The sequence below is a fragment of the Taudactylus pleione genome, unplaced genomic scaffold, assembly GCF_031769625.1.
Source record: "Taudactylus pleione unplaced genomic scaffold, aTauple2 ptg000053l, whole genome shotgun sequence".
NCBI lineage: Eukaryota > Metazoa > Chordata > Amphibia > Anura > Myobatrachidae > Taudactylus > Taudactylus pleione.
This window is the reverse complement of record NW_028284455.1, coordinates 17,506,827-17,533,130: the sequence shown is the minus strand read 5'-3', so window position 1 is coordinate 17,533,130 and position 26,304 is coordinate 17,506,827. Positions and strand designations below refer to the sequence as shown.

The window sequence follows — 26,304 nt, the reverse complement described above, 5'->3', positions numbered from 1 at the left end:
ACCCACAATCACGACACCTTCTCCCACCTCCACTTCTACTCAATGTGAAGGGCAAAGCCAGTGCTGGTGGCAGCTGCTCAGAAGTGCCAGTGGGTCAAACACCACATAATCAAAGGATGGCAGATGAACACAACTTGCTGATTGTCATAATTTTTTTTCTTAGTATCTCAATAGAAAACTATTAGGGGGGAGGGGGAGTGAGGGAGATTCATTAGGTGAGAGTTGCAGCTGCACACATAGGTAGTTATTATGGTTGAAAGACCTCAATGCTTATCCTTTGCCTAGGGATGCCGCAAAACAAATCATGATGCATCTTAGGATGTCGTGCTTCGATTAAGATTGGGGAGCACTGTCCTAATGGACAACAGTGTCTGTGTGACTACAGAATAGAGTATGATGACCCTGGACGGGTTGGGTACGAGATCCCGGCAGTCAGGATGCCAGCGGTTAGAATGCAGATAGCGGCAACCCGACAGAATCCCGATCCAATTAGGGAAATGTCCTATCCCTAACCCCTCCCCCCCCAAATCCCCCTTTCCCGCAGTCTATTCCTAATTCTGTCCCCCTGCAGCCTAACCATAACCCTCCCCCCCCATGGACTAACCATAACCCTCCACCCAGCAGCCTTACACTAACCCTAAAAATAACCCTTCCCCCACCCCAATACTTACCGTTGGGATGCCTGTGGTCGGGATTCTGGCACTGGGATTCCAACTGCTGTCCCAGTGCCAGAATCAGTGGTCAGGCTTTTGATGCCCGAGAAGTGATTTAGAGAATGTATCAAGCAGTGTTGCTAAAACATTGTAGTCAATGGAAAAAAAAAGAATAATAGCAGGGCAGGAAGGCTATACATTACTTACAGTAGCAATACAATCTAAAAATAATTACATTTACATAGTATAACTGCTGAAACATGTTTTATCAAACACAATTTTATTATAATGTTTATAATTAAACTGTCTTGGGTATATGACCAAAGTTGATCTTTAATAATGAATCTAAATTGCAGCCTGTAATGCAAATCATACACGGTTCTTTCCTTCCTCCCTCTAATTTGTTCATATATTTTAGCATGCTGTCAGGAAATCAGATGTAATACTACATTTTATGAGTAGGGTTCATATTTACTTTACAAATTGTATATTAAGACCTATTAGGATGATGCCCTTTTATCCCTTTGTCTGTTATTACACAGTGCTGTGTTATTACTATTTTGTTCCCAATTGTAAAGTGCGTTAGAATATGATAGAGCTATAAGAATAATGCTCTCTGCATAGCGTAACTTCATCTTTGTATATCTTCGTAAATGTCACAGATGGGGGGATCCTTGTTTAAAATATATATATATATGTCTTGTTGGACTACCATATTATCACTATACGCTGTAAAAGTGTTCAGTATGATTGTAAATATGTTATTTCATGTACAGGGTGGCTATAATTATTCAAAGCTGTTTGTAACTTGATCTAAACCAGAATGTCACTAAATTTGCAGGGAGACTGATCAGGATCTGGGAAGCAGGATGCAAAAAAAGAAAAAAAATTAGCAAAATGTCACTGATAGGGGGAATATAAATGTAGGCTGTTTTCACAGCTCCAAATTCTTCCATTGACCAAATAAATTTAGACCGCAGGGTATTGCGGTGGGCTGCAAAATGCAGTGGTTAGTCATTTTGGTTCAGGGTGTCAGTCACTCTGTGCAAGTTTCCAACTCGGGATCCAGAAAAAGAGCCCAAGACCATCACGCTTCCTCCTCCATGTTTGTGTCAGAGGGCTTCATTTAAAAGGGCAATGCTTTTAATAGCAAAACATGGATTGTTTTGCTATTAAAAGAATTACTCTTTTAAACTTTGTGTTTTACAAGCCGCCAAGAGGTTTATAGAAATAAACCTCACACACTGAGAAGCCATATTTTTGTTACTCAATGGAGTACAAAAACACTGGGTATTGAACAAATTTTGATTCAATGGTTCATAAGACATTATTTCGGTCTTCAACAGTCCACTGGCAGTGCTCATGGCCCAGGCAAGCCTCTGTCATTGTTGCATAACAGCTGTCAGTTCTTAATGTAGTGGTTCCAATACAATCCAGGTTTTCAGGATATATATATATATATATATATATATATACACGACCACTCTAGCAGCACTCCTCGTCCAGCAGTAGAATAGACAAAGCAGGTGCCTTCCTCTCATGAGCCCCCTCAGGGGATCACAACGTATGAATCGACAACCAGACGGCACTCATATCAATAAAAATGGCAGGAAACCCAGATACGCCAACGTTTCAATGTTTTAATGCAAACATTTTCCTCAGGGCATAACAAAACATATAAAAGTGCTCACCTATATACCCCCACCGGACCGCCCATGTGACCGCGTGCAAGCCGAATCCTGCGCATAATAATGACGTCACTGGAAGCGCCTGCACCCGGCGTCACGGAGGGACCGTGTCGCGTGACGATCAAACACCATTAGAGAAGCACAATCTGAGGTAACCAAGTAACCGAACATAAACAACAAAAAATATAAACAAACAAAAAATATAATAACATGCTGATAGTATCAAATAGTGGTACACCTCCGATCTACATTGCACAATCATTGAAACATCTGAGAAAATAAGCAAAGAATGAAGCTTGAAGAATGAAATGACTGCTAAACATACACGTATGAACACAGGGAATGCCCTGATCATGCCACCACACATATCCAAAAAGTGTAGTGGCCAATGTTCTGTTAAACCTAATAGGCGGCATATCATGGTAAAGAACACATTTTTTTTTATATATAATAATAATAAAGCAATAACTTCAATATTTAAAGTCACCACTAATGAACTCTATGCATAGATCCAAATAAAATTATATCAATGTCAAAAAAGAGGGGAAAAAGAAATAAGAAAAGGTAAAAACAAAAGGTAAAAAAAGTAAATAAGAAAAAAGATAAATAAGAAGGAAAAAGATAAGGAAAAAAAGGGAGATAAAACACTCCCCGCAGATACTGCGAGGTAAATCATTATGACAAACAGTAATACATAAAGTGTTATTCATATAAAGCAACTCAGTCCTAGATGTTCATTTAGTCCACGAGGAGACAGTGTCTAAACGAAAGATCCATTTACTTTCTGCCTGCAGCAACAACAAACCGCGATCTTCCCCTCTCTTAGGTGGTTTGATATGATCAATGATGCGATATCGTAATGAGGCCACACTGTGTCGTGCCTCTAAAAAGTGTCGTGCTACCGGTTGATCAGATGTACCCGTGGAGAGTGCAGATCTAATTGTAGATCTGTGGGCCGCCATTCTTTCCTTGAAAGCCCTTTCTGTTTTCCCAACATAATGTTTTCCACACGGGCAACTGATTAAATAGATCACAAATTTAGTGGTACATGTCACCCTGTGGTGGATTTAAAATTTTTTGCCAGAAAATGGATGACAGAACGTGTCTCCACACATCATGTAGCTGCATGTCGTGCAGCCAAGACACTTATAACAACCATTACGAGTGGTATTTAAAAAAGATGAAGACGACGGGCCTCCCTGGGTCACTGCCAGGGAGGTCACATAAGTTCTCATGACGTAATCACGTATATTGCGACCTCGCTTATAGGCTGGCATTAAACGTGTATTAGACAATTTACTTAAACACGTATCAGATTGAATAATTGGCCAATAGGTTTTACTGATGTGATTAGACCGGTTGCTATTCACCCATATAAATCGATTATCGGTGTTCTTTTGTTGTGATGGTTTTAATACATCAGATCTAGACATACTAAGAACCCTCTTTTTTGTTTTCATCAAGGATCCATAGTCATAACCCCTGTTAACAAATTTTTCAACCATATTATTCAAAGCATCATCCAATGCTGTTTCATCACTTATGATGCGTCGAACCCGCAACATCTGCGAAAAAGGTAGTCCACCTTTGAGTGCTGCCGGGTGTTGACTTGAAGCCAGCAGAATATTGTTCCTATCTGTGGGCTTGGAAAACATAGTGGTAATGATTCTGTTGTTACGTATAGTGATAGTAACATCCAAATAATTAACTGTAGAAGTATCCATATGATAAATGAATTTCACAGGTGAAGTAGAGGCATTATGCGCACCTAATAGATCCACGAGTATTTGACGGGGTCCCGTCCAAAACAGTAACAGATCGTCAATATAACGTAGATATAGTATGATGTAAGGACTAATGTTGACATCCTTGAAAAATAATTCTTCTTCCACCTGATACATGTAGCAATTTGCAAAGGATGGTGCCACGTTAGAACCCATGGCACAACCTTTGAGTTGTAAATAAAAAGCCCCATTAAAAGAAAAATAATTGCGTTGTGAAGTCAGTTGTAGAAGTATAAGGAACAGTTCCACATTTGGACCCTTGTACAATGAGTTCCCTTCAATGAGAGTCCTAACTGCGGCAAGACCCTCTACGTGCGGTATACAAGTATACAAATTTTGTACATCGATGGTGACTAATAGACAGTCACAAGGAGTATAATCAATGTTAGCCAATGTGTTGAGCAGAGCTGTGGTATCTTTTAAATAGCTGGGTTTCGATTGGACACACGGTTTGTAGTATAGAGTCCAAAAAGATGGAAATCGGTTGAAAAATGGACCCTCTTGCCGAGATAATGGGTCTCGCTGGAGGATGATGACAATGTGTATTGTGTATTTTAGGTAGAGAATACAGTAGAGGAATAATCGGAAATGGAGTGCTCAAGGAGTCAGAGATTGATTGAGCAAGCAATTTATCTTTAACAGCTTGACTCAAAATGTTATCCAATTCTTTTTTGAATGTAATGGTCGGATCTCTAGGAAGAAGGCGGTAAGTACTGGTGTCGCCTAGTTGTCGGTCAATCTCTGAAACGTAGTCTGAAACATTCTGTATAACAACGGCTCCGCCTTTATCAGCGGGCCGTATAACTATATCAGTATAGCCGCTGAGAGCTTTCAACGCCTGCCATTCCCCCTTGGTAAGATTAGAGTGTTGATGTACCTGACTGATGGCTGCTTGTTGAACCTCTTTGTCCACCATACGGCAAAATGTCCGAATGGAGGCATTTGATGATACAGGGTCAAATTTGAATTTCTTTTTTAAAGATCTAGGAATAGATAACTCCTCATCATGGTCATGTTCGTTTATTGTTTCAACATTATTAAAATATTCACGTAGTCTTAACTGGTGGCTACGTTTGTAATGTTCAACCTTCCAACGGAATGGGTCAAAATAATTAGTGGGAACAAAATGAAGACCCTTAGAGAGAACATTAGTTTCCTCAAGGGACAGAGAGCGGTTGGATAAATTGAAGATTATTTCTTTCTGGGTACCGGTGGGCGGCCACCGCCTCGTCCTTTTCCCTTGGCCACCACGCCTGGTGTAACGCCTCCGGGATCTGCTTTTTGTGCCCTCGTACGAACCCCTAAAGGGTGACGTCCATATGATGTAGTGGAGGGTACCAAATCACTAGCAGAAGTGGTGCCATCCGCAGAAGAATCAGTTTCGAAAGTACCTCGGTTATGGCGATATGGCGGATATCTTCTAAGTGATCTGGTCGAGTTGCCAGTGCCTGTAAGCCATGGAGACACTTGTTTTCTGGTATAATCCATGTTAACTTTATCCAATTTACCTCTTTTATACTGGACCAAATCCTTACGATATTTCTCTATCTGTGTTGATATTTTATCATACCAATTCATGGTAGTATCAGACAATAATGTAGGTTTATGCAAAGTTTCAAAATCATGGATTTTTGTGCGAATAATAGCCAGTTCACGGGATACTTCTTCGATAACTAAAAGTATTAAATCATATGAACATTTATTTAAAATAGAGATCCATTTTTTACAGAAGGGAACATTAAAGCGGCCAATTGTAGGAACATTTTGAATACGAAAACCACGTGGGATTTTACCCTCCTTATGATAATCCGACAAAGTTATACCATGGTAATAGAAATCCTGTTCACGTCTTTTCAATTTGATAAGTTCCCGATATAAATCAATATCATCAGGATTACCACTTGACGCACTAAGATTTTCTTTAAAACGAATGTTAGCTGCATCCGCATCTGAATAACTAAAAGTCTCACCATGTGTTAGCTCAATTGCAGCTACTAGCTCATCCAAATCTGTATCATCTGTTTGATGACCTGCGCACAACACTCACCTAAAAAACAAGTTACATGAGGGGGGCGTGGCTTGGAGAGCAGAGGAGACAGACGCACATCAGGTGAGCTCTGCTGTCTCCCCGTTTAAGTGCATCCTGTAACGGGCACAGACAGCAGTCCGGCAGCCAACAGTTTGGAGACCTGCTTCTCTACAAGCCGGGTGCCTGTTTAAGTCTGCCGGAGGTCTCGGCAGGTGATTCGCGGTTGGGGCCTGGTCCGGCAATAGAAGCCGTGGCCTCAATTTTGGAGAGGGAGCCGGCGCTGCGTGACACGGGAGTGGCCTTACCCCGTGTGAAAAATCCTGCAGCATTACAAGAGGTGGTGCTCAAGGCACACTACCAGCTGCTGACCAATATAAACACACAGTGAGAAGGAGGGAAGGGTAAACTCCCAGCCCCCTGCTGAACTCCACAGTGAAGCGGCGGCCATCTTGAAGGTACATCATTCTGTGAGAGCATCAGCACTCCTCAGAATATTTGAATAGTTTCATATTACATATCTGCACTTAAACTCTGGTGACTGTTTAATTAATATTTTGAGAGCTCCCTTGCACAGTGAGATGTAGTTGAACTTTCTCTATATGTCTCCAGCTGCCTGTGCAATGGCCTAAAGTATTTACTCGCCCACTGAACCCTTTGTGTGTTCTTTGTGTGATTGTGTTACGTCCCACGTTTTCCCGCACTAGTCTGTATATAAATGATGGCGTATAAAAGGCAGAAGGTTGCTAAGTATTTATCTCAGGTCACCTTTTTTAAACCTTCACCACAATCTGCTAAACCAAAGGAACCAGGAGCGTCTGTTTCTCAGAAGGGGACCACTGTCTCCCAGTTAGTAACACAATCTCCAGATGGCTCTCGTCCAATAGCAGAGGACAGTGAAGTTCTTACAGTTGACACTATGAAAATGCTCCTATCTCAATTTAAAGAGGATGTAGCAGCAGACTTTTGGGCTACTCTACAGGCCTGTCAGCATTCTATAGATGACCTTGGAGATTGAACGGATCATCTGGAGACAAAAATGGGCGAAGTAATAGGTTCACACAATGATCTCATCCTAATGCACGCAGCCTTGCAGAAGTAGCACTTAAGGATAACATTTGTGACTTGGAGGATAGATTATGACAAAACAACCTTAAACTGCGAGGTGTCCCTGAAACTCTCTCTCACAGTAGTCTCAATGACTTTGCGGTGTCCCCTTTTCAGAAGCTCCTTCCCACAACGAAGTCTGTGGATCTTATGATTGACCACATTCACAGGCTCCCTAAAGCTAAAAGGGCACCTGAGGGTGCTTCTAGAGATCTACTTATGAGGATGCATTATTTCCATATAAAATAGGCTTTGTTAAAGGCTGCCCGACCTTCTGAGGAATCAACAGAGATCTTGGGTCAGCTTCAATTATTTGGCGACTTATCCCAAGCAACCTTAACTAAAAGGCGTCCTCTACAACCTATAACTGCTGACTTGAGGAAAGCTAATATTCTTCATCATTGGGGATTCCCAACGAAGTTGCTCATCTCACGCAATGACTCCATGGTCACCATCTCCTCCCTGGAGGAGGGTGAGAAGTTCCTCTCTGAACTTCACCGAGATCCTCTTCTAATTGTGGAGTTTAGCAGGACTGGTCCACGATTGGTTCGTAAAGTTCATATTATTCATTCTTATTTTATTGTCTTTCAGTCTGATATATGTAATTTGATATAGATATTCTAATTCATTATTATTCTGTAGGGTATGTATTATCTATTACAGAATGTGTTGAGAATGTCTAAATTACAAGAAAGGTTTTTTTGATTAATCGTTGGTCAGATGGACAGTCGAGTCCCATTTGTAGGCAAAAATTTTATTAAATTTATCTTGCTTACACATTGTTAAAACTATTTAGTTTTTAGTTCTTATAAACGGATTCTAGTGTATTACTATGGGCACAGGCGGTAGGAGACATGAATCCTCCTACTCACGCAACCCCTGTTGTGCTGCCATGGTTAGGCGGCCACCTCTGGCCTTAAGCGAGGGCATTTCGGTTTATGTCATTCCTTATTCTTACTGGCTGGCTCATAGATTGAAAGAATTAACGCACCAGAGTCAGACCAAAGACAAAGGTATGTTTGCTGACGGTGGGGGGAGAGTGTGTATTGAAGTGGTGGGAGTGCTAAGCATTGAAGAGGGAGGAGGGCTGGTTTGGAGTGTTGTGTAAGGTGAACAATAAAGTGGCCAAAGGGGGTAGGATTGTCAGTGCTGTGAGAGGTGCTGTGGACATTGAAGTGGGAGGGGGGCAGGAGGTGGATATTGAAGTGGGAGGGGGCAGGAGTGCTGTGACAGGTGGACATTGAAGTGGAAGAGGGGGGGTAGGAGTGCTGTAACAGGAGGGCATTGAAGTGGGAGGGGGGGTAGGAGTGCTGTGACAGGTGGACATGAAGTGGGAGGGGGGAAAGGAGTGCTGTGACAGGTGGTCATGAAGTGAGAAAGGGGCAGAAGTGCTGTGACAGGTAGACATGAAGTGGGAGGGGGAAAAGGAGTGCTGTGACAGGTGGACATGAAGTGGGAGGGGGTAGGAGTGCTGTGACAGGAGGGCATTGAAGTAGGAGGGAGGCAGGAGTGCTGTGACAGGTGGACATGAAGTGGGAGGGGGGAAAGGAGTGCTGTGACAGGTGGTCATGAAGTGAGAAAGGGGCAGAAGTGCTGTGACAGGTAGACATGAAGTGGGAGGGGGAAAAGGAGTGCTGTGACAGGTGGACATGAAGTGGGAGGGGGTAGGAGTGCTGTGACAGGAGGGCATGAAGTGGGAGGGGGGAAAGGAGTGCTGTGACAGGTGGTCATGAAGTGAGAAAGGGGCAGAAGTGCTGTGACAGGTAGACATGAAGTGGGAGGGGGAAAAGGAGTGCTGTGACAGGTGGACATGAAGTGGGAGGGGGTAGGAGTGCTGTGACAGGAGGGCATTGAAGTAGGAGGGAGGCAGGAGTGCTGTGACAGGTGGACATTGAAGTGGGAGGGTGGACAATAAAGTTGCTGTAGGCAGGTTAGGAGTGCTGAGAGAGGTGGACATTAAAGTGGCCGAGTGGCGATAGGTGTACCGTTAGAGGTGGTCATTGTAGCAGGGGGGTTCTGTGTCCAGATCTGTCACCACAGACTCTCTTAAGGTGCGTACACACTAGACGGCGCGTGTACGCAGCGACGTGACCGCCCCCCCCTCCCCCCCGCTGAAGGGACGAGCCTGTGCCCAACAGCCCAACATGTCTGCCCCTGGTGCATCCCGCTGCATGGGCTCGTCAGTAGCATAGTCAGATTGGCCTGTATTTAGGGCCGACCCGAGGACGAGGCTGACGACCCAATGGGAGCACATCGCACGACATAGTGTGTACACACTGCACAATTTTAAGGATTTGTCATTTCGATCCATCAGAATTGGACAAATCACTAAAAAAAAATGTCTAATCTGTACGCACCTTTACCCTGTCACCCACCACACCTGTCCCTGCAGACTCTCTCAGCCTGTCACCCAACACAGTGCCACCCGTGGCTGAGGAAGGGACTGGGAGCTCCTCTCTTCTGCTACCAACAGGTCAAGTTGTTCTTCTGTGAGGGTAATTAACGTGAGTTTTATATTTTTTCTGTCAGGGTCAAAGAGTTTTTTTTTCTCTCTGGGGGAGCCAATATGTGTTTTGAACTGTGGAGGACAGTGTGTGCTATTTTTTCCTGTGGCAGCCAATGTGTGTGGTTATTATTCCTATCGGGGACAATTGGTTTGCTTTTTGTTTTCCTGTGGGGTTCAATGTGTGATGATATAATAGTGTCAGCTGCTGCTGCTGCTAACACAGACAGTAGTACAGAAATTCCGGCCATTACCTCAGTTGCTGCACCAACCGTGTAAAGCTGCATCCACTAGAGCACAATCTCAGGAGTCAGATAGAGAGGTGTCCGATATGCACTTGGTTGAAAACAAGAGAGATGTAAAAATGCTTTCACTTCTTACGTGGAGAACTAGCTGATGTTTATAGCTTTGTGAAACCCTGGCATTGTAATGGCATTAGCATAAAATCATAGCCACAACTGCAGCAAAAGATGCAAGGAAGGCCGCTACTGCCTCTGACTCAGAAACAGGCCTTATAAGGAGGGATCCCGATCCCGCCCCCTTAGACCCCACCTCCTCAACAGACCCACCCCTTTAGGGCTGCTTCCAAAAATTTCCCGGGCTGGTCTTCCATCCCAATCCGCCCCTGGGAAGTGACACTACCGGCTTCAGCTCTTTCGTTAACCTGTATAACCAAATGAATTTCGAACTTACAACTGCATTCTTGGGAAAGGAGTGGGTTAAATTCCCTGAAAGATATTTTGTCTGATAAGGGAGTGGTACCATTCTCTGATCTTCAATGTAAATTTCATCTTCCAAAGCAGGACTTTTACATATATTTACAGTTGCGGCATTGGATTCAGAGTCTCATCACTCCTTCAGCAAAACATTTGTCTCTGCCCGATTATGTGTTAAGACACTTCCAGTCTTCAAACCATAAAGGGGGCATCACGTGGTGGTACCAGTCCCAAATAATAGATGGTGGGTCAAGTAAGTTGGGATGTCTAAAAAAATGGGGGGGGGGAAGATCTTTCTAGGACATTGGAAGAGGAGCATTAGGATATTATTTTCCACACTTGTTTTAAAATGTCCCGTTGTATCAATCATTCTGAAATGTTTATTAAGTTGCTTCATAGGTCATATTTCTCCCCTGAGAGACAACATAAAATATGTCCCTCTAGAAGTATTTTTCACGTTTTCTGGTCTTGCCCATTATTGCGGTCTGTCTGGTCAGAAGTTTTTACTCTGATTGGTAAAATAACGGGAGTGAATGTACCAATGGACCCTGTGGTTGCCATATGATGATGGGAAATAGATATGTTATGGGTCAAATCCTGATTGCCACAAAGGCTGCTATTGCGCAATTATGGAGATTCAACAAAATACCAAGGATAAGCTCGATTGTCAACAAGGTCCAAAAGCACTGGGACTTTAAAACTGTGGAATGTAAATATTCCACTGCGGCTTCATCTCCTCACATGAAGTGGTTCCGGTGGAACGAAAATAGGGAGGAGCAGGGATGTTCCCCCTTTCGCTATAGGTCTGCAGATCTTGGTCTCCTCCACTCCCCTATCTCTGATGCTTAATCTTGTCCGACTAATAGTGTAGGCCCAAGTATATGTTGTATGAATACGTATTTTGATTCTGACGTATATTTTGATATTGTATTGTTTTTTGTACACCCATATTTTCTTTTGGTGATTGCCTTTTTTCTTTTCTGTACCCTTTGATATTAAAATTCAATAAAAATTTTAATGCTTAAAAAACAAAGTTATGGTGCGTACACACGGGACAATTAAAATGCACGATATGAAAGATAGCGATCATATCGTTAATATTGTGCATTTTTTGGTCCCTTCCAACCCACCAACGACCTGCAAGTACGTATGGACAATAACGATATCGTCCATCGCCTGTGCATGCAGGCCAACCTGGTTGATATCGACCAGGTTACTATAGGGATCCGTGAGCGTTGATCGCAGGTCGTTGGTGGTGTGCTGGATGATCGATATAAATCATCCAGCACACCCGGGAGATCGTTCAGCGATATCGTTATTGCTGACGGTCATCCCGTGTGTATGCACCATAACATGACTAGAGTAAAATAAGAAAATGTAAAACATACTGTATGATAAACAAAAAGTGTAAAAAAGCTGGCCTACCCATCCAACTAGTTGGCTGGTTAAAAAGAAAATCTAGTAATGTCTGGGAGCAAATGACAATCGACCATTGTTGCAGCTAAATTAAGCATAAAGCGATTACAATTACAACCATTTCCAGTGATTGTAAATCCATTCAAGCATATTCCTGTATACAGTGTAGGCCGCATCTAGGCGGCCACACTGCCCCCAGCCCTCCGCTTGTAAGAGCAGCCAACATCACTATTATCCGCATTACACCAGCTCTATTCTTGGTACAGGAGATCCGTCTAAAATCAGACAGCTGTCAGAATAGTCTGCAATGTCTACAATAGGGAGAAGGGAAGGAGACAGCAAATTACTGACATGAGTGCAGAGTGGGCAGGTAGTAGGGTGGAAGAAAAGGAGTAGGGACTTCATCTAAAACTGCAGGATTAAATAAAGAGAGGATGACAGATGATGTCGGGAAAAAAATTTGCTGTGAATGACAAAATACTCCCTGTAGAGCTGTGTAATATGGTGGCACTAGAAAAAAATAAGAGTTATGGTAGACTTACCATTGATAATGCTTTCTTTGAGGTCCATATGGTCCACAGGGATACCATAGGGATAATGTGGTTGGAGTGATCCATGCACCACACAGTTAAAGCTTTCAGCTCCCAGGATGCCTCTGGTCCTCCTCCACATATATCCCGCCCCTGGCCACAGGTATTCAGTTTTGTAAACAAGCCCAAGGCAGGAGAAGGGAAAAAGAGAAGGAAGAACAAACGTACACCAGAAACTCTCTCATACAAGATGAGGGAATCCGTGACAGGGTGGGTGCCCTGTGAACCTCGACGAAAAAGAGTTATTAATGTTAAGTCTACCATAACTCTTATTTTCTATTTCTGGTTTGATAGGGATCCACAGGGATACCATGGGGATGTCCTAAAGCAGTTCCCCTAAGGGTGGGGACGCTCCTGAGCAGAAAGGAGAACTCGTTGCCCAAAGGAAGCATCCTGAGAGGCAAAAGTATCAAAGGCGTAGAATCTTGGAAAAGTGTGAACAGAAGACCACATTGCCTTGCACAACTGCTCCACAGAGGCACCACGGACTAAATGCACATGATGGCCCTACAGACAGAGTAGAATGTGCTGTCACCGTGTTTGGAACAGGGAGATCAGCCTGTGTGTATACCTGAGAGATAGTCATATGTAACCATCTAGCCAGAGTCTGTTTGTTAGCTGGCCATCCTCGTTTGTGAAAACCATGTAACAAAAAGAGTTTTTGATTTTCTAAAAGAGTTTGTATGCTCCACATAGATACGGAGAGCACAAACTACATACAGGGAGGCTTCACCTACAGAAAGGTCTGAAGAATGAAAAGCTGGAACCACAATCTCTTCATTCACATGAAAAAGGGACACTACCTTAGGAAGGTAACCCTCCCTTGTGCAGAGAACAGCTATATCCTGGTGAAAAATTAAAAATGGGGAGCGACAAGAGAGCACTGCCAAATAAGAGACACTGCGTGCAGAAAAGATAGCGAAGAGAAAAAGTTTCTTCGATGTCAATCATTTCATATCTACAGAGTCCAGAGGTTCAAATGGGGGAGCTTGTAGCCCCTCCTTGAGAATCAAAGACAAATCCCATGGTGCTACTAGTGGGACAAAAGTAGGCTTAACTCAAAAAACACCCTGAAAAAAAATTCTAACATCTGGTAAAGAAGCAATCTTTCTCTGGAACCAGACTTACAGTGCAGAAACTCTTAAAGTGGCCAGGCGGAGACCAAGGTCCAATCCAGCCTGGAGAAAAGCCAGTACCCGGGAAACCCTAAACACCTTAGGGTCATATTTTCTGTGGGAAAATCATTGATCAAAAGATTGCCAAACTCTATAATAGATGCAGCAGAGGAAGGCTTTCATGCCCTAAGGATCGTTTGAATCACAGAGCTGGAGAAACCCTTGGCTCTTAAGATGGAAGACTCAAGAGCCACGCCATCAAAGACAGGCGAGGTAAGTCCGGATGTAGGCAGGGACCCTGCGCTAACAGATCCGGCCATAGAGGAAGAGGATACGGACTGTCTATGGATAGATTCCATATGTCGGTGAACCAATGACGTCTGGGCCAAGCAGGAGCCACTGGTATTACTGTTCTGCCTTCCTGCTTGAATTTCCTGAGAACCCTTGGGAGGAGGAAAATCGTAGGAAAGAGATACGCCAGCTTGAAGTCCCATTTACCGTTATAGTGCATACACAAAGGCTGCTGAGGGATCTCTGGACCTGGACCCAAACCTGGGGACCTTTTGGTTGTGACGTGATCACAGATACATGGGAATATATACATCTGCAAACACCTGCAACAATGATTATAAATAACCACGTATTATCATAAATAAATAAATTATGATTTAATTCGGGAGTGCTGCCAAGGACAAGTGTAATGATACATCAAGGATACAAGAAGAAAAAGGAGGTTTTGTCCTTTGGGTGGCGCACATAATTTTTATCTTTATTAATAAAAACTTAACATTTATTAGATGTGCTTTAAATATGTCCTTTATCTTTAGGACCTTTATCTTTAGGTTGTGACATGATGCCATGAGGTTTGGTAGGCCCCATATGTTCACCAGGAGTTGAAAAACCCCCAGGTGTAGAGACCACTCTCCGGAGTGTATATCCTGACTACTTAGGAAGTCCGCTTTTCAAGTGAGGAATCTCGGGATGAATATTGCCAAGATCACCGGAAGATGACTTCTGTCCAAATCAAAATGTTTGTCACTTTCCTCATGGCATGACATCACGTGCCTCCCTGACGATTGACATAGGCTACTGCGGTCGTGCTGTCGGACTGGATCTGGAGCAGGTCCTGTGCCACGATAAGTGCTCTGTATACTGCTCGAAGCTCCATAATGTTTATAGGCAGATTACTTTCCTGATTTGTCCATCTTCTCTGAAAGGTGTGATGACCTGTCACTGCCCCCATCAGCGAAGATGGCATCTGTGGTGAGAAGCACATAAATTGTGATCCAGAATATGTGACTTTTGTCCAGATGATCTTTTTGTAGTCACCACGAGAGAGAGAAACGAACCTTTGGAGTGAGAAGGATCCTCTGGGACCTTATTAGATAATACTGTCCGTTCCACCTGGAGAGAATCAATTTTTGCAAAGGCCTGGAATGGAACCGAGCAAATCCCACCATGTCAAAGGTGGATATCATCCACCCCAGGACTTGCATCGCTGATAGAATGGATACCCTCCGTTTGCGTATTCGCAATGATAGGGCCACAATCTTGTCCTCTGGCAGAAATACCCTTTGTGCCTGAGAGTCCAGAAGTGCCCCCAGATGTACCATCTGCTGTGTAGGAGAAAAAGAGGATTTCTTCCAATTGATGATCCAGTCGTGCTTCTGTAGGCAGGCAATGGTCAGTTGGAGATGGTGGTGTAAAACAGCTGGAGACTGTGCCAATATCAGAAGGTTGTCCAGATATGGTTGTATTCTGATTCCCTGACACCTGAGGTAGGCAGTCATAAACACCATAATTTTAGTAAAGACCCGAGGGGCCGCTGAGAGACCAAAACGTAGTGCCTGAAATTGGCAATGCTGTTGCACGAAAGCAAACCGTAGAAATAGTTGGTGCGATGGCGTAATAGGCACATGCATATATGCATCCTGAATGTTCAGGGAAACCATAAAATCCCTAAGGCTCCATTCCCAAAATAATTGACAGAAGAGTTGCCATAGGGAACTTGGGTACAAGGATACACTTGTTGAGGGTCTTTAGATGTAGAATAGGATGATAACACCCATTCATTTTTTTGAACCAAAAATAGATTGGAATAATAACCCCTTCCTTGCTGAAACACAGGAATCGGGATTATCACCCCTGCCTGCAGAAGGGAGTAAATGGCTTCCTGAAGAGCCAAAGCCTTGATTGCATCTGATAGAGATTTGTACAAAAAAAACTTCTGGGGAGGATGCCTCCGGAAAGTGAGGGCATACCCCTGAGAGACCACTTCTCGGACCCAGGCGTCTGTTGTTGTTTTATGCCAGCAATCCGCAAGTTGAAGAAGTCGACCTCCCACCCTGGGATCCCCCAGGAGGAGGCCCGCCCCATCAGGCAGAAGGTTTGTCGTCTGGCTTAGAAGCTGGACTTCTGGCTGGCCCCGACCTCTTAGTTTGTCGCCTGGTTGTCTTGCGAAAACTAGACTGCCTGGAAAAAGACTGTTTCTTTGCTTGTCCCTGGGGACAAAAGTACCGAAAAGAAAACTGCCTAGACTTTAGCCATAGATGGCAGAACTGCAGATTTTGAAGCTGCCGGAGTAGCAATTATCTTATCTAACTCTGCCCCAAAAAGTATATTTCCATAGAAAAATAAGATTCCAGAGTCTTCTTTGACCCTGTATCAGCTTTCCAGGACCTTAACCAAAGGACCCTACGAGCCACCACTGAGGCTGCTGATACTTTAGAAGCTAAGAGTCCCCCATCTAATGCAGCTCCTCCCAAATAGGAGGTTGCTTCCCATATGTGGGAGATATATGTGAGCTGTTTTCTGGTAGCATCTGGTAGAGAATCCTCCAATGCCCCTGTCCATTCTACAACCGCTTTGGCTACCCAAGCCCCAGCCATAGTTGGATGAGTAACAGCTCCAGATGATGAAAATATTGTCTTAAGACATGCTTAAATTTTCCTATCTGTAGGATCCTTAAGAGAAGATGCTGACGGAATAGGCAACGTAGCATTCCTGGCTAAGTGTGTCACATGAGCATCCACAGTAGGAGGGATTTCCCACTTAGTCATTCAGAAGCTGGGAAAGTATACAATGATGCTAATCTTTTAGTAATATAAAACCATTTATCCAAGTTACCCCATGCCTCTTCCATAAGTTCAGTGAGCTGCTTGGATCTAGGAAACTCAGCTTTTACCACCTTCTGGTGTTTAAACACTAGAGCCTTCTTACTAGGAGCTGGTTCATCATCCTGTATATCTAGGATTGATTTGACTGCCCTCACCAAAGAAGGAAACATCCTCTGTAGAAGGATGGTCCTCCTCTGCAGAGCTAGACCCCAAAGAAGAAACCTACGCATCATCTAATTCCTCCGATGATTTGTCTGACAATAAGGACCCGGTGGTCTAGTCAGGACGCCGATGCTCCAGGCCCTCGCAGCAGCGGCTTCCGGAAGCAAGGACTGCCGTGCGATTCCCTGTAAGTGAGTAATCACCTTACCTGACATCTCCGTGCATCTGGTTGCAGTCCGGTCCCCAGCATCGCTACTAGCAAGCTCTGCCGTGACCCGCCGATATCACCAGAGTTGTTATTGGTGTTGCAGCCTGGCGGAGGTAGATGGAGTCGCAGTGCATGTGTCTTAATTCAGACGCTCAGCACTGCTGACTCAAAAACATAGAAAATAAAATAAAACATAAAATAAAAGCTTAGGTCTGCCTGGGCAGTCCCCTGTTACAACAGTGTGTATGAATCCTGCCGCACCAAACAAACAACTGAATGCCTGTGGCTAGGGGCGGGGTATATGTAGAGGACCCACCAGAGGCATCCTGGGAGCTGAATGCTTTAACTGTTTGGTGCCTGGATCACTCCAACCACATTATCCCCATGGTATCCCTGTGGATCTCTATGGAACCTGAAGAAGAAACTAAACAATAAGAAGAAAAAAAATCAGCGCATTTGGCTCAGAGAAATTCAAGGAATTGTTGAGTGATCTAGGAGACGATAGATTGCAGCAACACAAAGAGGGAAGGGGTTGAAATTACAGTATGTGCTGGGAGACTTGGGAAAACCATATTTCTGTAATTGGCAGATAGTTGAGGTTGTTTGAGAGTAAGAGGTCATGGATGAAGGTTAGACTGTTACAGACAGAGCACGTGATGAGCAGTTGGACGGAAAATTGGAGCTTTTGCTGCCTAGACATAAATTTAGTTTGATACTAGTTATAACCATCAGAGCGCACATACACAAGCCATATACTAAATGCAAAATATAGACCTGACTACAGGTCAAAAAATGTAAATAAAAAAATTCTGAGAAAATAAAGTTATTAAGTTAAATGGTCTAGACCAGTGGTTCCCAAACTGTGCTCCGTAGCACCCTGGGGTGCCTTGGAACACTTGCAGAGGTGCCTCAGGTTGGTGGTTCAGCACGAAATAAAATTATTTATGGTCAATGTAATGTAAATATGTGAACAAACAGAAATGCAAACCTGTCCACCACCACATAACTGAACCTAAGGATGACAAGTAAGCACAATTTACTTCACTTTACTATTTTACTAGATTTTTTTCTGAATTTCTCAATAACAAATTTAAACTTAGGGGTGCCGTGAAAACAATGCTGATACTCTAGGGTGCCGTGATTCAAAAAAGTTTGGGAACCACTGGTCTAGGGCACTGAAATAATGAATGCAGTTTCTGTATGTAGCAGATGAAGATTGTTGTTGTGGTTCTAGTATCTGTATGTTACTATACAGGTGTGACAATCAATGTATGTACTTACAGTAATTATAGAAAACATTGGTGAGAATGGCAGTACCTGTAAATCTAATACTACCTACTTTACTGGTAGTAAACAAATTGTGACAAAGTGTATAGTTGGTTGATTATTAACAATGGGCAGCATTGACCGTCTGTCCTTATAACTCCATGCATTATGGGTTGTCATAAGCATGTGATGGAAGAGAACCACATCACCTGTTGGTATGTTCTATTATAGAATACAAATCTTAGCCCCAACTGCTCTATACAGCTTAATGTACTTTATACAGATTTCATAGAAGTGGTAGTCACCAGATCTTAACAGGAATATTGCAGGATTACTTTAAGGCTCTACAAAAGAAATATCATCTGGCGGTTGGGTATACAGGGAAATTAATAGGCCTGGTGACAGATAATAATGCCGAAAAGCCAAAATACGCACAGTTGTGAAAAGCATAACAATTTAAGATATATAAAAATAAATACAATAAATAGATATCATTTATGATAAATAACAAAACAAAAACTATTGCTGGTTAAGGGATTTTTACATACAGAATGTACTTTGTGAGTGATAGTTTCCTTTTTTTCACTAAAGAAGGACAACAGCTCTGGTCAATGCAATAAATAGCATATTGTATATGAGGAACAACAAACTTAATTACAATAATATGACCATATATACATGTAAACCACTGCAGTTAATAGAACCTTTAGGGAAAAATACCACCAAGATGAAATGGCTTAATAGACTGTGTGAAACGAAAAATAATTGAGCATAGCAGTTCTTTTTTATTATAAAAACTTACACTATGTATTATATTTAGTGCTTTGTTTACCAAATCATGCCTTCAGCATGTTAATAGCTTGACCTAAGTTACATCAAGCTATTATAGCGAACCTTTCACCACTATTAAATGTCATTTCAATTATTTGCCAGTTTCTACCTAATTAAAAAAGCTGACAACAACATAAAACACCGAGTACAAACTACCCAACATTTTACATTGGTAATTGGGACTCTGAGATAGTACCACTAACACGGGTAGTGATCACATCATGATGAAAGTGTTGTTGTTGCATGACTTTGGGACACCCCATGTCCCCCGGGATTGTATCTAGCCGAGGGCTGCAGCCACAGTAGTTCCGCCACTGAACGAGACTGTTGCAGGAGATGACTATGCACATACTGGACACAATGAATTCTTCTGCCTGTTTTGATCTTCCACTCTTTTCCTAAGCAAGTCCCTAGTATGGATCTGATCATTTCTTGTGAGCTGCCTCCTTTGACAGCATAAATTAAGCATTAACACATTCCACAGTTTCAAAGCCAGCAACATTAGAAATAGGAAGAATACATACAATCCTGCTCCAGCGCACACTCTCCATTAAGGCATATTCCTCCTCCTACTTGTAATGCCGCTGGCTTTGATAATGTGTAATGTGCACAAGTTGATATATTTATATTTGATTTTTTTAAAATTGATTTATTGTATCACTTATGAGACACAGCCGACGAACATTGCAAAATGACTTGCTTTTGCACTAGGATGCCTGGATGGTTTGCCCAGAATACATGAAGAGACATGCCTAACCTCTGCTCTTGGTAAACAGCTGCACAATCATTAAAGACAAAGCATTGCTGCTGGTGTCATCATCATCATTATGCATCTCAACACCAGGTATATATGAGAATTTTTAGAAATGGAGAGTTGCCCATAGCAACCAATCAGATACTACTTAACATTTAACTAGCAGCTTCTAGAAGAGAATAGCTAGAATCTGATTGGTTGCTATGGGCAACTTCTCCACTTCTAAAAACTCTCACTCCCAAGTAATCTCCAAGTCTCATGAGGTTGCATCCTTGGGGGACCATGCCGGGGCTGTAATAGTGCTCGTCCTCTCTGCTCTGTCTCTCTAACATACACACAAACCTACATATGGATGCATTTATGGCATGTATGTACAGTGTGTAAACGTGCATACTTACGCCAAAACAATGGACTTCCATCTTTGAATCAGGCTTAAGTTGTGGTAGTAACATAACCGTATGCTTTCAAAAAATAATCAAAATAAGAACGATTTGAGGAGTTGAAAAGTGTGTTGTTTTTTTTTTATCTTTTAAAACAAGGATCATTTATATTTTATTAGCACACACATTAACACTTTGTTTTTCCTCTAAATTAATAAAAAGAAAACTGACCTTTGGTGGTTTGAAAGGATAGTCTGGTGAGAATGTGATATCTAGGAAGAAGACACCTCCCTCATACACAGAACCAGGAGGACCTAGTATAGTCGACCTCCATTCATATATGTTATCTCCTTTGGGTCCAGCACTGCAAAAGAGATATAAGAAAATACTGCATTTATTATATTTACTTGTTTAAAATTGATCAAATACACTACTGTACAGGTTTCATGTGTTAACCAAACCTAACAACTGCACTCATGTGTTTAGGTGCCCTGACACAGAAGCTGCATGGTACATACACACATATGATCAGAACTTGGAGAACAGTTCAGCGCCCGTGCGAACCATAGAGGTCACAGTAAACGCAGTTGGACACTGTCAACATAAATTATCCAAATGTAATCATCATCTTACTGGATTTCCCAGTTCTTATGATGATTGGGATTGGTTCATTCATGCTGCAATTTGTTGCCAGTCAGGTCTAAAACAATGTAACTGGGCTGCACAATGCAGCTTGCACGGTATGCCAGGATGACAGGGAGGTAGTGTATACAGTATATAAATAGAAAATGAGTTAGATTAGGCCTGCTGAAGTGTACACTGCTGCAAATGAGGAAGTTAATCCATTGATCCACATCTGTGACATGATGTGATGTTTTCTGTGGAATTTTATTTTATCACTTAAACTAACCTCCGCATGTCAGCATGTACTCAGTAAGAGCAGCCAAGTTTAGTCACACAAGGATTTCATACTTATCAGATGCCATATTATTACTATTAACATTTAGTTATATACAGTAGCACCAGCAATCTCTATAGTGCTCTGCAGAACAATCCTAGTAATAAAACCGGACAGGGTATTAGCAAATAGACAATGAGAAAAGGGATAGGTTATGTTCCACAGATTACACTGGTAAAAACGGTATATTGAAGCAATATGCTCAAGTCACACAGCATTGCTGGTTTGGGGTTAGAGGATGGTTTGTGTATAAAAAGAGAATAAGAGCCAGATTGTGAGTCGGTTGCAGCCGCGTCCATGTCTACGTCTTTGGCGGTCGCCCGCCTGAAACTATGCAAATGTCGCTAAAAAGCCCATCCCTGGTGTACATCCGTGCATCCAAATATGCAAGGACTGAAACGGCCACTCACAGCGTCTGTAGACGTTGGCATTCCAATGGGTGAATCTTTAGACGCACCATGGAAACGCAATACTAGCCCTATGACGGGTACAGTTTATCCATCCAAGTATGGGCTCCTACGTGAGAGTTTGAACATCTCTGTATGCAGCCTTTTTCTGCTACACTCCCATAACAAGCCCTTAAGACGGACCATCTCTGTGCTTCCTCTAAGCCACCTCCCTTGAACTCCCAACACATTTTTAAAGCATTCCTCAGGCCGTGCGCCAACGGTGCACATCAATCGCAACTCCGACTCTGTGCTGTGCGACTTAGACACATGCGCAGAAGAAAAAAATATGTTCATCTGTGCCAGACATCGGCAGTGCGTGTGATCAGAATCAGGCTCTAAATGTACATTGTGAGTGAGCTGTACAAAGGGGGGGTGTAATAAGGTGGGATACCACATGGTGGTTCGGTAACTTGATCCAGAATCAGGATTGGAGGATAGAGCAAGGTTCGGAGGCTATGGGAAAGTCTTGTTGTGCAAAGCAGGGAAAAGTCTTGTGGCCGGCAATAGGAGCAGGTAATGAGTGCGGATACACAAATCTTGGTCAGAGCTGAGGGATTGAGTTGGGAGGTATTTTGAGATAAGAAAAATATAAACAGAAATAAAGATGTCAGATAAGTGTTGATTGGTGGAAAGACGATCAGCTTAATTTTTGAAAGAGCAAATTTGAGGTGCTAAAAGAACGTTCAATATGAGACAGTCATTCAGTAATATGGGCCAACAGAGGAGGGGAAAGATACACTTGGAGGCTATCTGCATAGAACCATGCAAATTGCTTAAAAAGTAATTGTTCTGTCAAAATGGAGAATATATTGATTTAAATGTAACTATTGCACATTTAATTTAGCCTGTCTGATTTACACAGTGTTACTGACTATTGGTACTGTTTGGTGGTCACCATTGTAAATACACTGGACAGAGGGCCTGATTCAGAGCCGGACGCAATTAGCGCTCGCTCGTCCAGAAAATAGGGGTGGCTATTCAAATGAACCGTTCGCTCTTTGCGGTCTGTTCACGCCTCTAGGTCTGAACGAGCGAACAAAACTTGCGGTCGTTTTTTTAAAAAATATGCCCCCTGGCCGCTCGCATCCTACGTCATGTCTGCTATTTATTAGATTAATCGAGTACATCGACCAGGGTATGAACTGCTCGCTATTCTTGTGGCTGGTTTTTGCTACCACAATTTTGCGAGCAGTTCTGGCTATAAAATAACCCAGGGACGTGGTCAATGACGCTGCTGTTTTAATTATGCACACTCTTAAAACGCCTGTTTTGACCTTTAAGCAAGCCTGCGTTCGGATCTCCACTCCCCGTTTTCAAGCACCTTCCCCCGTTACCACCCACATACGCCTCCTCCTGTCACTCAAATTATCAGGCATTCGCTATTTTGCGAGCACATGAATTTCGACCGCACTGACTGGTTTGCGCATGCGTATAACGATCCGTACGCATACGCAGTTGGTCAAACATCGCTCGGAGCGAACGAGCGGCCGCTTACGAGCGGCTCTGAATCAGGCCCAGAATACATTGCAGAAATCCCTTAGTATGTATTGGTATAAGCACATTTCTCTTACTAGGCTCAACTCCCTCTGGGAGCTTCCTGTCTGATAAAATCATATTTATTCTAACCAACTGTCTAGCGTTGTAAATAACTTTGTGGGGAAGCAGTATGACAAGATGAAGGTTCCTTTTTCAATTTTATGAGCCAAAAAAAGAAATTAAAGGTCGAACTAAGCAAAAGATTAGTGTCCATGTATATATGCACTGATAAACAAAGCACAATGGCCATCACACTACACACCACAGTGACTAACATATTGCATTTAGCCATGATAAGCACATGAGATCCTGCAAATGACCAGCACATTATCATTTGATATATACAATAACCAGCATATTATCATATTATGTACAAATATGACCAGGATGTTACATTCAGCAATAGCGAGCAATGGCCAGCATTCTATGCGCTCAAGTTCTTCTATACCATGTTACACACACTGCATCCTAGCTCATGAAATCACTTAGGAAAATGATAATACAATAAGGGCTCTTAACAGCCATAGGGATAAACACAATGTTGTGAGGATACAAAGCTTTGACGTGCTTAGGTCTGCAAAGTCAGCAGTGCAAACAGTGCTTGGCAACAGAGGTGTTTTCCAATCACTAAAGAAACCTGCAATCAGTAGGACACCTCTACATACTGTATTTATTGACAATGCCAATGTACGCTAATGAAATAGGACCACTCACAGGCTAGTTTTAAGTACATGCTTCAATAAATTGCCAAATGGGGCATAGAGTAGCTAATTAATTGACTTATTATTAATTTAAAAAAATCCTGATGGGCTCTTAAACTAATGGCCCTTGAAGTTGGAGAGACCTTGAAAAATGTTTCATGCAAAATCTTACTCTAAAATTAACATTTGAGTGAGCCTGCATCACCCTCCCTCTTTCCAACATCCCTATAACAGAAATAACCTGAATTTAAATTGGCAATCTACAAAAGAAGTTTCACTGTTACACAATACAGAAGAGGAGATGGACGAATCACAAAACATTTAAATATATTCCAATTCAGTCCCAGAGATACATTTGGCTCAAGGAAAATTCAAATAATAAGGAGAGAAAAAAATCTGAGAGCTAAAAGGAGACAATGGGGGTCAAACCAATTCCACGCGATGTACTCGCGTGTGCGAGTCATCATGACAGTAGGCCCAATAGACGGCGGCCCGAATTCACATAAGTGTTCGGAGCCCAATAGGGCTCTGTCCCGGCCGCGAGATGCGGTGTCGTTGCTAGCGTTTTAACACCATTGCAACGGCAACTCGCACCCTTCGTGTAGAATTGGACTGACCCCAATGGCTTTGTGTCTTTTAATGATTTGAGGGGAAGTTAAACTAAAAGTTTTGATGATAACAAAAAAAAAAAGCCTTAAGGTTTTTCACGCCTTTTGGACAGTGCTGAGCATAACTTTTTAGGTCAAAATCACTCAGGCTCATTCCTTTTGGCACATACTGCTTTAAGCTGGGTACACACTGGGGTGATGATCGTCCGGTTTGCCGTTTCGGAGCGACAAATCGTTTACATCGCTCAGTGTGTACGGCCAATATGCGTGCTCCCGCGGTCATGTGATGTTGTCAGGCTTTATGTGCTGCACATCAAACCTGATGACAGTGCTAGCGGCATGGTGCACATCGCCTAGTGTGTATGTTGATCCGGACGACCAGTAGACATGTCATTGCGATTTGGACTCTGAAGACATCACCTCTTGCCACTCCCAGCCAGTTATCTTATATATGGTTGCATTAGTGTGTACAGGAGCAATGATAAATCGTATATGACCAAACGATACAATATATCATTCGATCATTCACAAGATTGAAGTATGTGTATGCTCAATATCGCTAGTTTTGGCCTCAAGGAAAATCGTCTGGAAAGTCGGTTTGGTGGTCGTCTCAGTTTGTACCCAGCTTTACAGTTTAGGCTACATTCATCTTTCTGCATTTTTTATTAGCAATATTGTAAATGGACAATTTTCTGTAAACGTAATGCCTGCCCAATTCAGTAGTGTTTGTAAGATGCTTGTATGATGAATGCTGTAAGTATTCTTTCTATAAACATTTGTATTATTATTATTATTGCGGTGTACATTTATGAGATTGAACAATCCAATAAAAGGGGAGCACTGCTACTTTTGCAGGTTATTGGCTCCTCCTAAATGTGCTCATGGAGAAAAATTACACTTTTGTGAGTTTAAAATTACATTGGACACAGAAAAAAGTCCCCTAAATGCATGTGGGTGCACAAGCTTCCCAGGAGGTACAAACTATTGACTCTCTACATATCACACTCTCCCCAGTGAAGAGGATGGGGGCTTTGTGACATGATTTGCGATGAACGACATTATCATGGCCCTGCCCCCTTCTGCATGATGGAACGAGGTATGAATAGTAGGTAAGAATGACGCAGATGCTGTCACTTTTTCTGTCTTGATTTTTAACAAATATTTTACATGAATATGCCTGTTCAGTGAAAAGAGAGCAACAGATTGCTTTTACAGGCCAAGGTGACTTCATTTCACAAGGGTGTCATGGTTTCCTGTATTAAAAATAAATAGATAAAATGGGATGCCTAATCTTGCTACAGATGTGTCCTCATACACCTAGACGCTATGCGGCACAAGACGACTTGCACTAGGAAGCTGCGTTGAGCTGTGCAGCGTCTTTTTCAGCTCAAACGAGTGTCTTAGTCGCTAACGGTTGTGACAAATCGCTTAGAATGTAAGCTCTCACGAGCAGGGCCATCTACCCTCTTGTGCTTCTCCTTACTATAGTGTCATTTACTTCTTATTCACCACTAGGGCACCTAACACTTGGTTGCTTATGCTCTGTTGCTTATCTGGGTGATATGGTCACTAATGTAGCAATATATATTATCCATGTCCTGTATTGTATTGTTCTGTAAGTCACTTGTATACAATTTGTTTTTGTACTTTGTAAGGCGCTGCGGAACACTTGTGGCGCCATATAAATAAATGCTAATAATAAAAATAATAATAATGAGACTACACTGACTAATTTGA

The 26,304-nt window shown here is 42.5% G+C and overlaps 1 protein-coding gene across 1 annotated transcript in view; it reads right to left on the bottom strand.

The window, feature by feature from the left end:
- Positions 1–26,304, bottom strand: part of LOC148535285 (ubiquitin-conjugating enzyme E2 E2) — a 317,853-nt gene that overhangs the window by 57,726 nt on the left and 233,823 nt on the right. Inside the window, exon 4 of the mRNA XM_088463465.1 lies at positions 20,547–20,679. Coding sequence (XP_088319591.1) covers positions 20,547–20,679 — 133 coding nt within the window. The remainder of the gene's footprint in view (positions 1–20,546; positions 20,680–26,304) is intronic.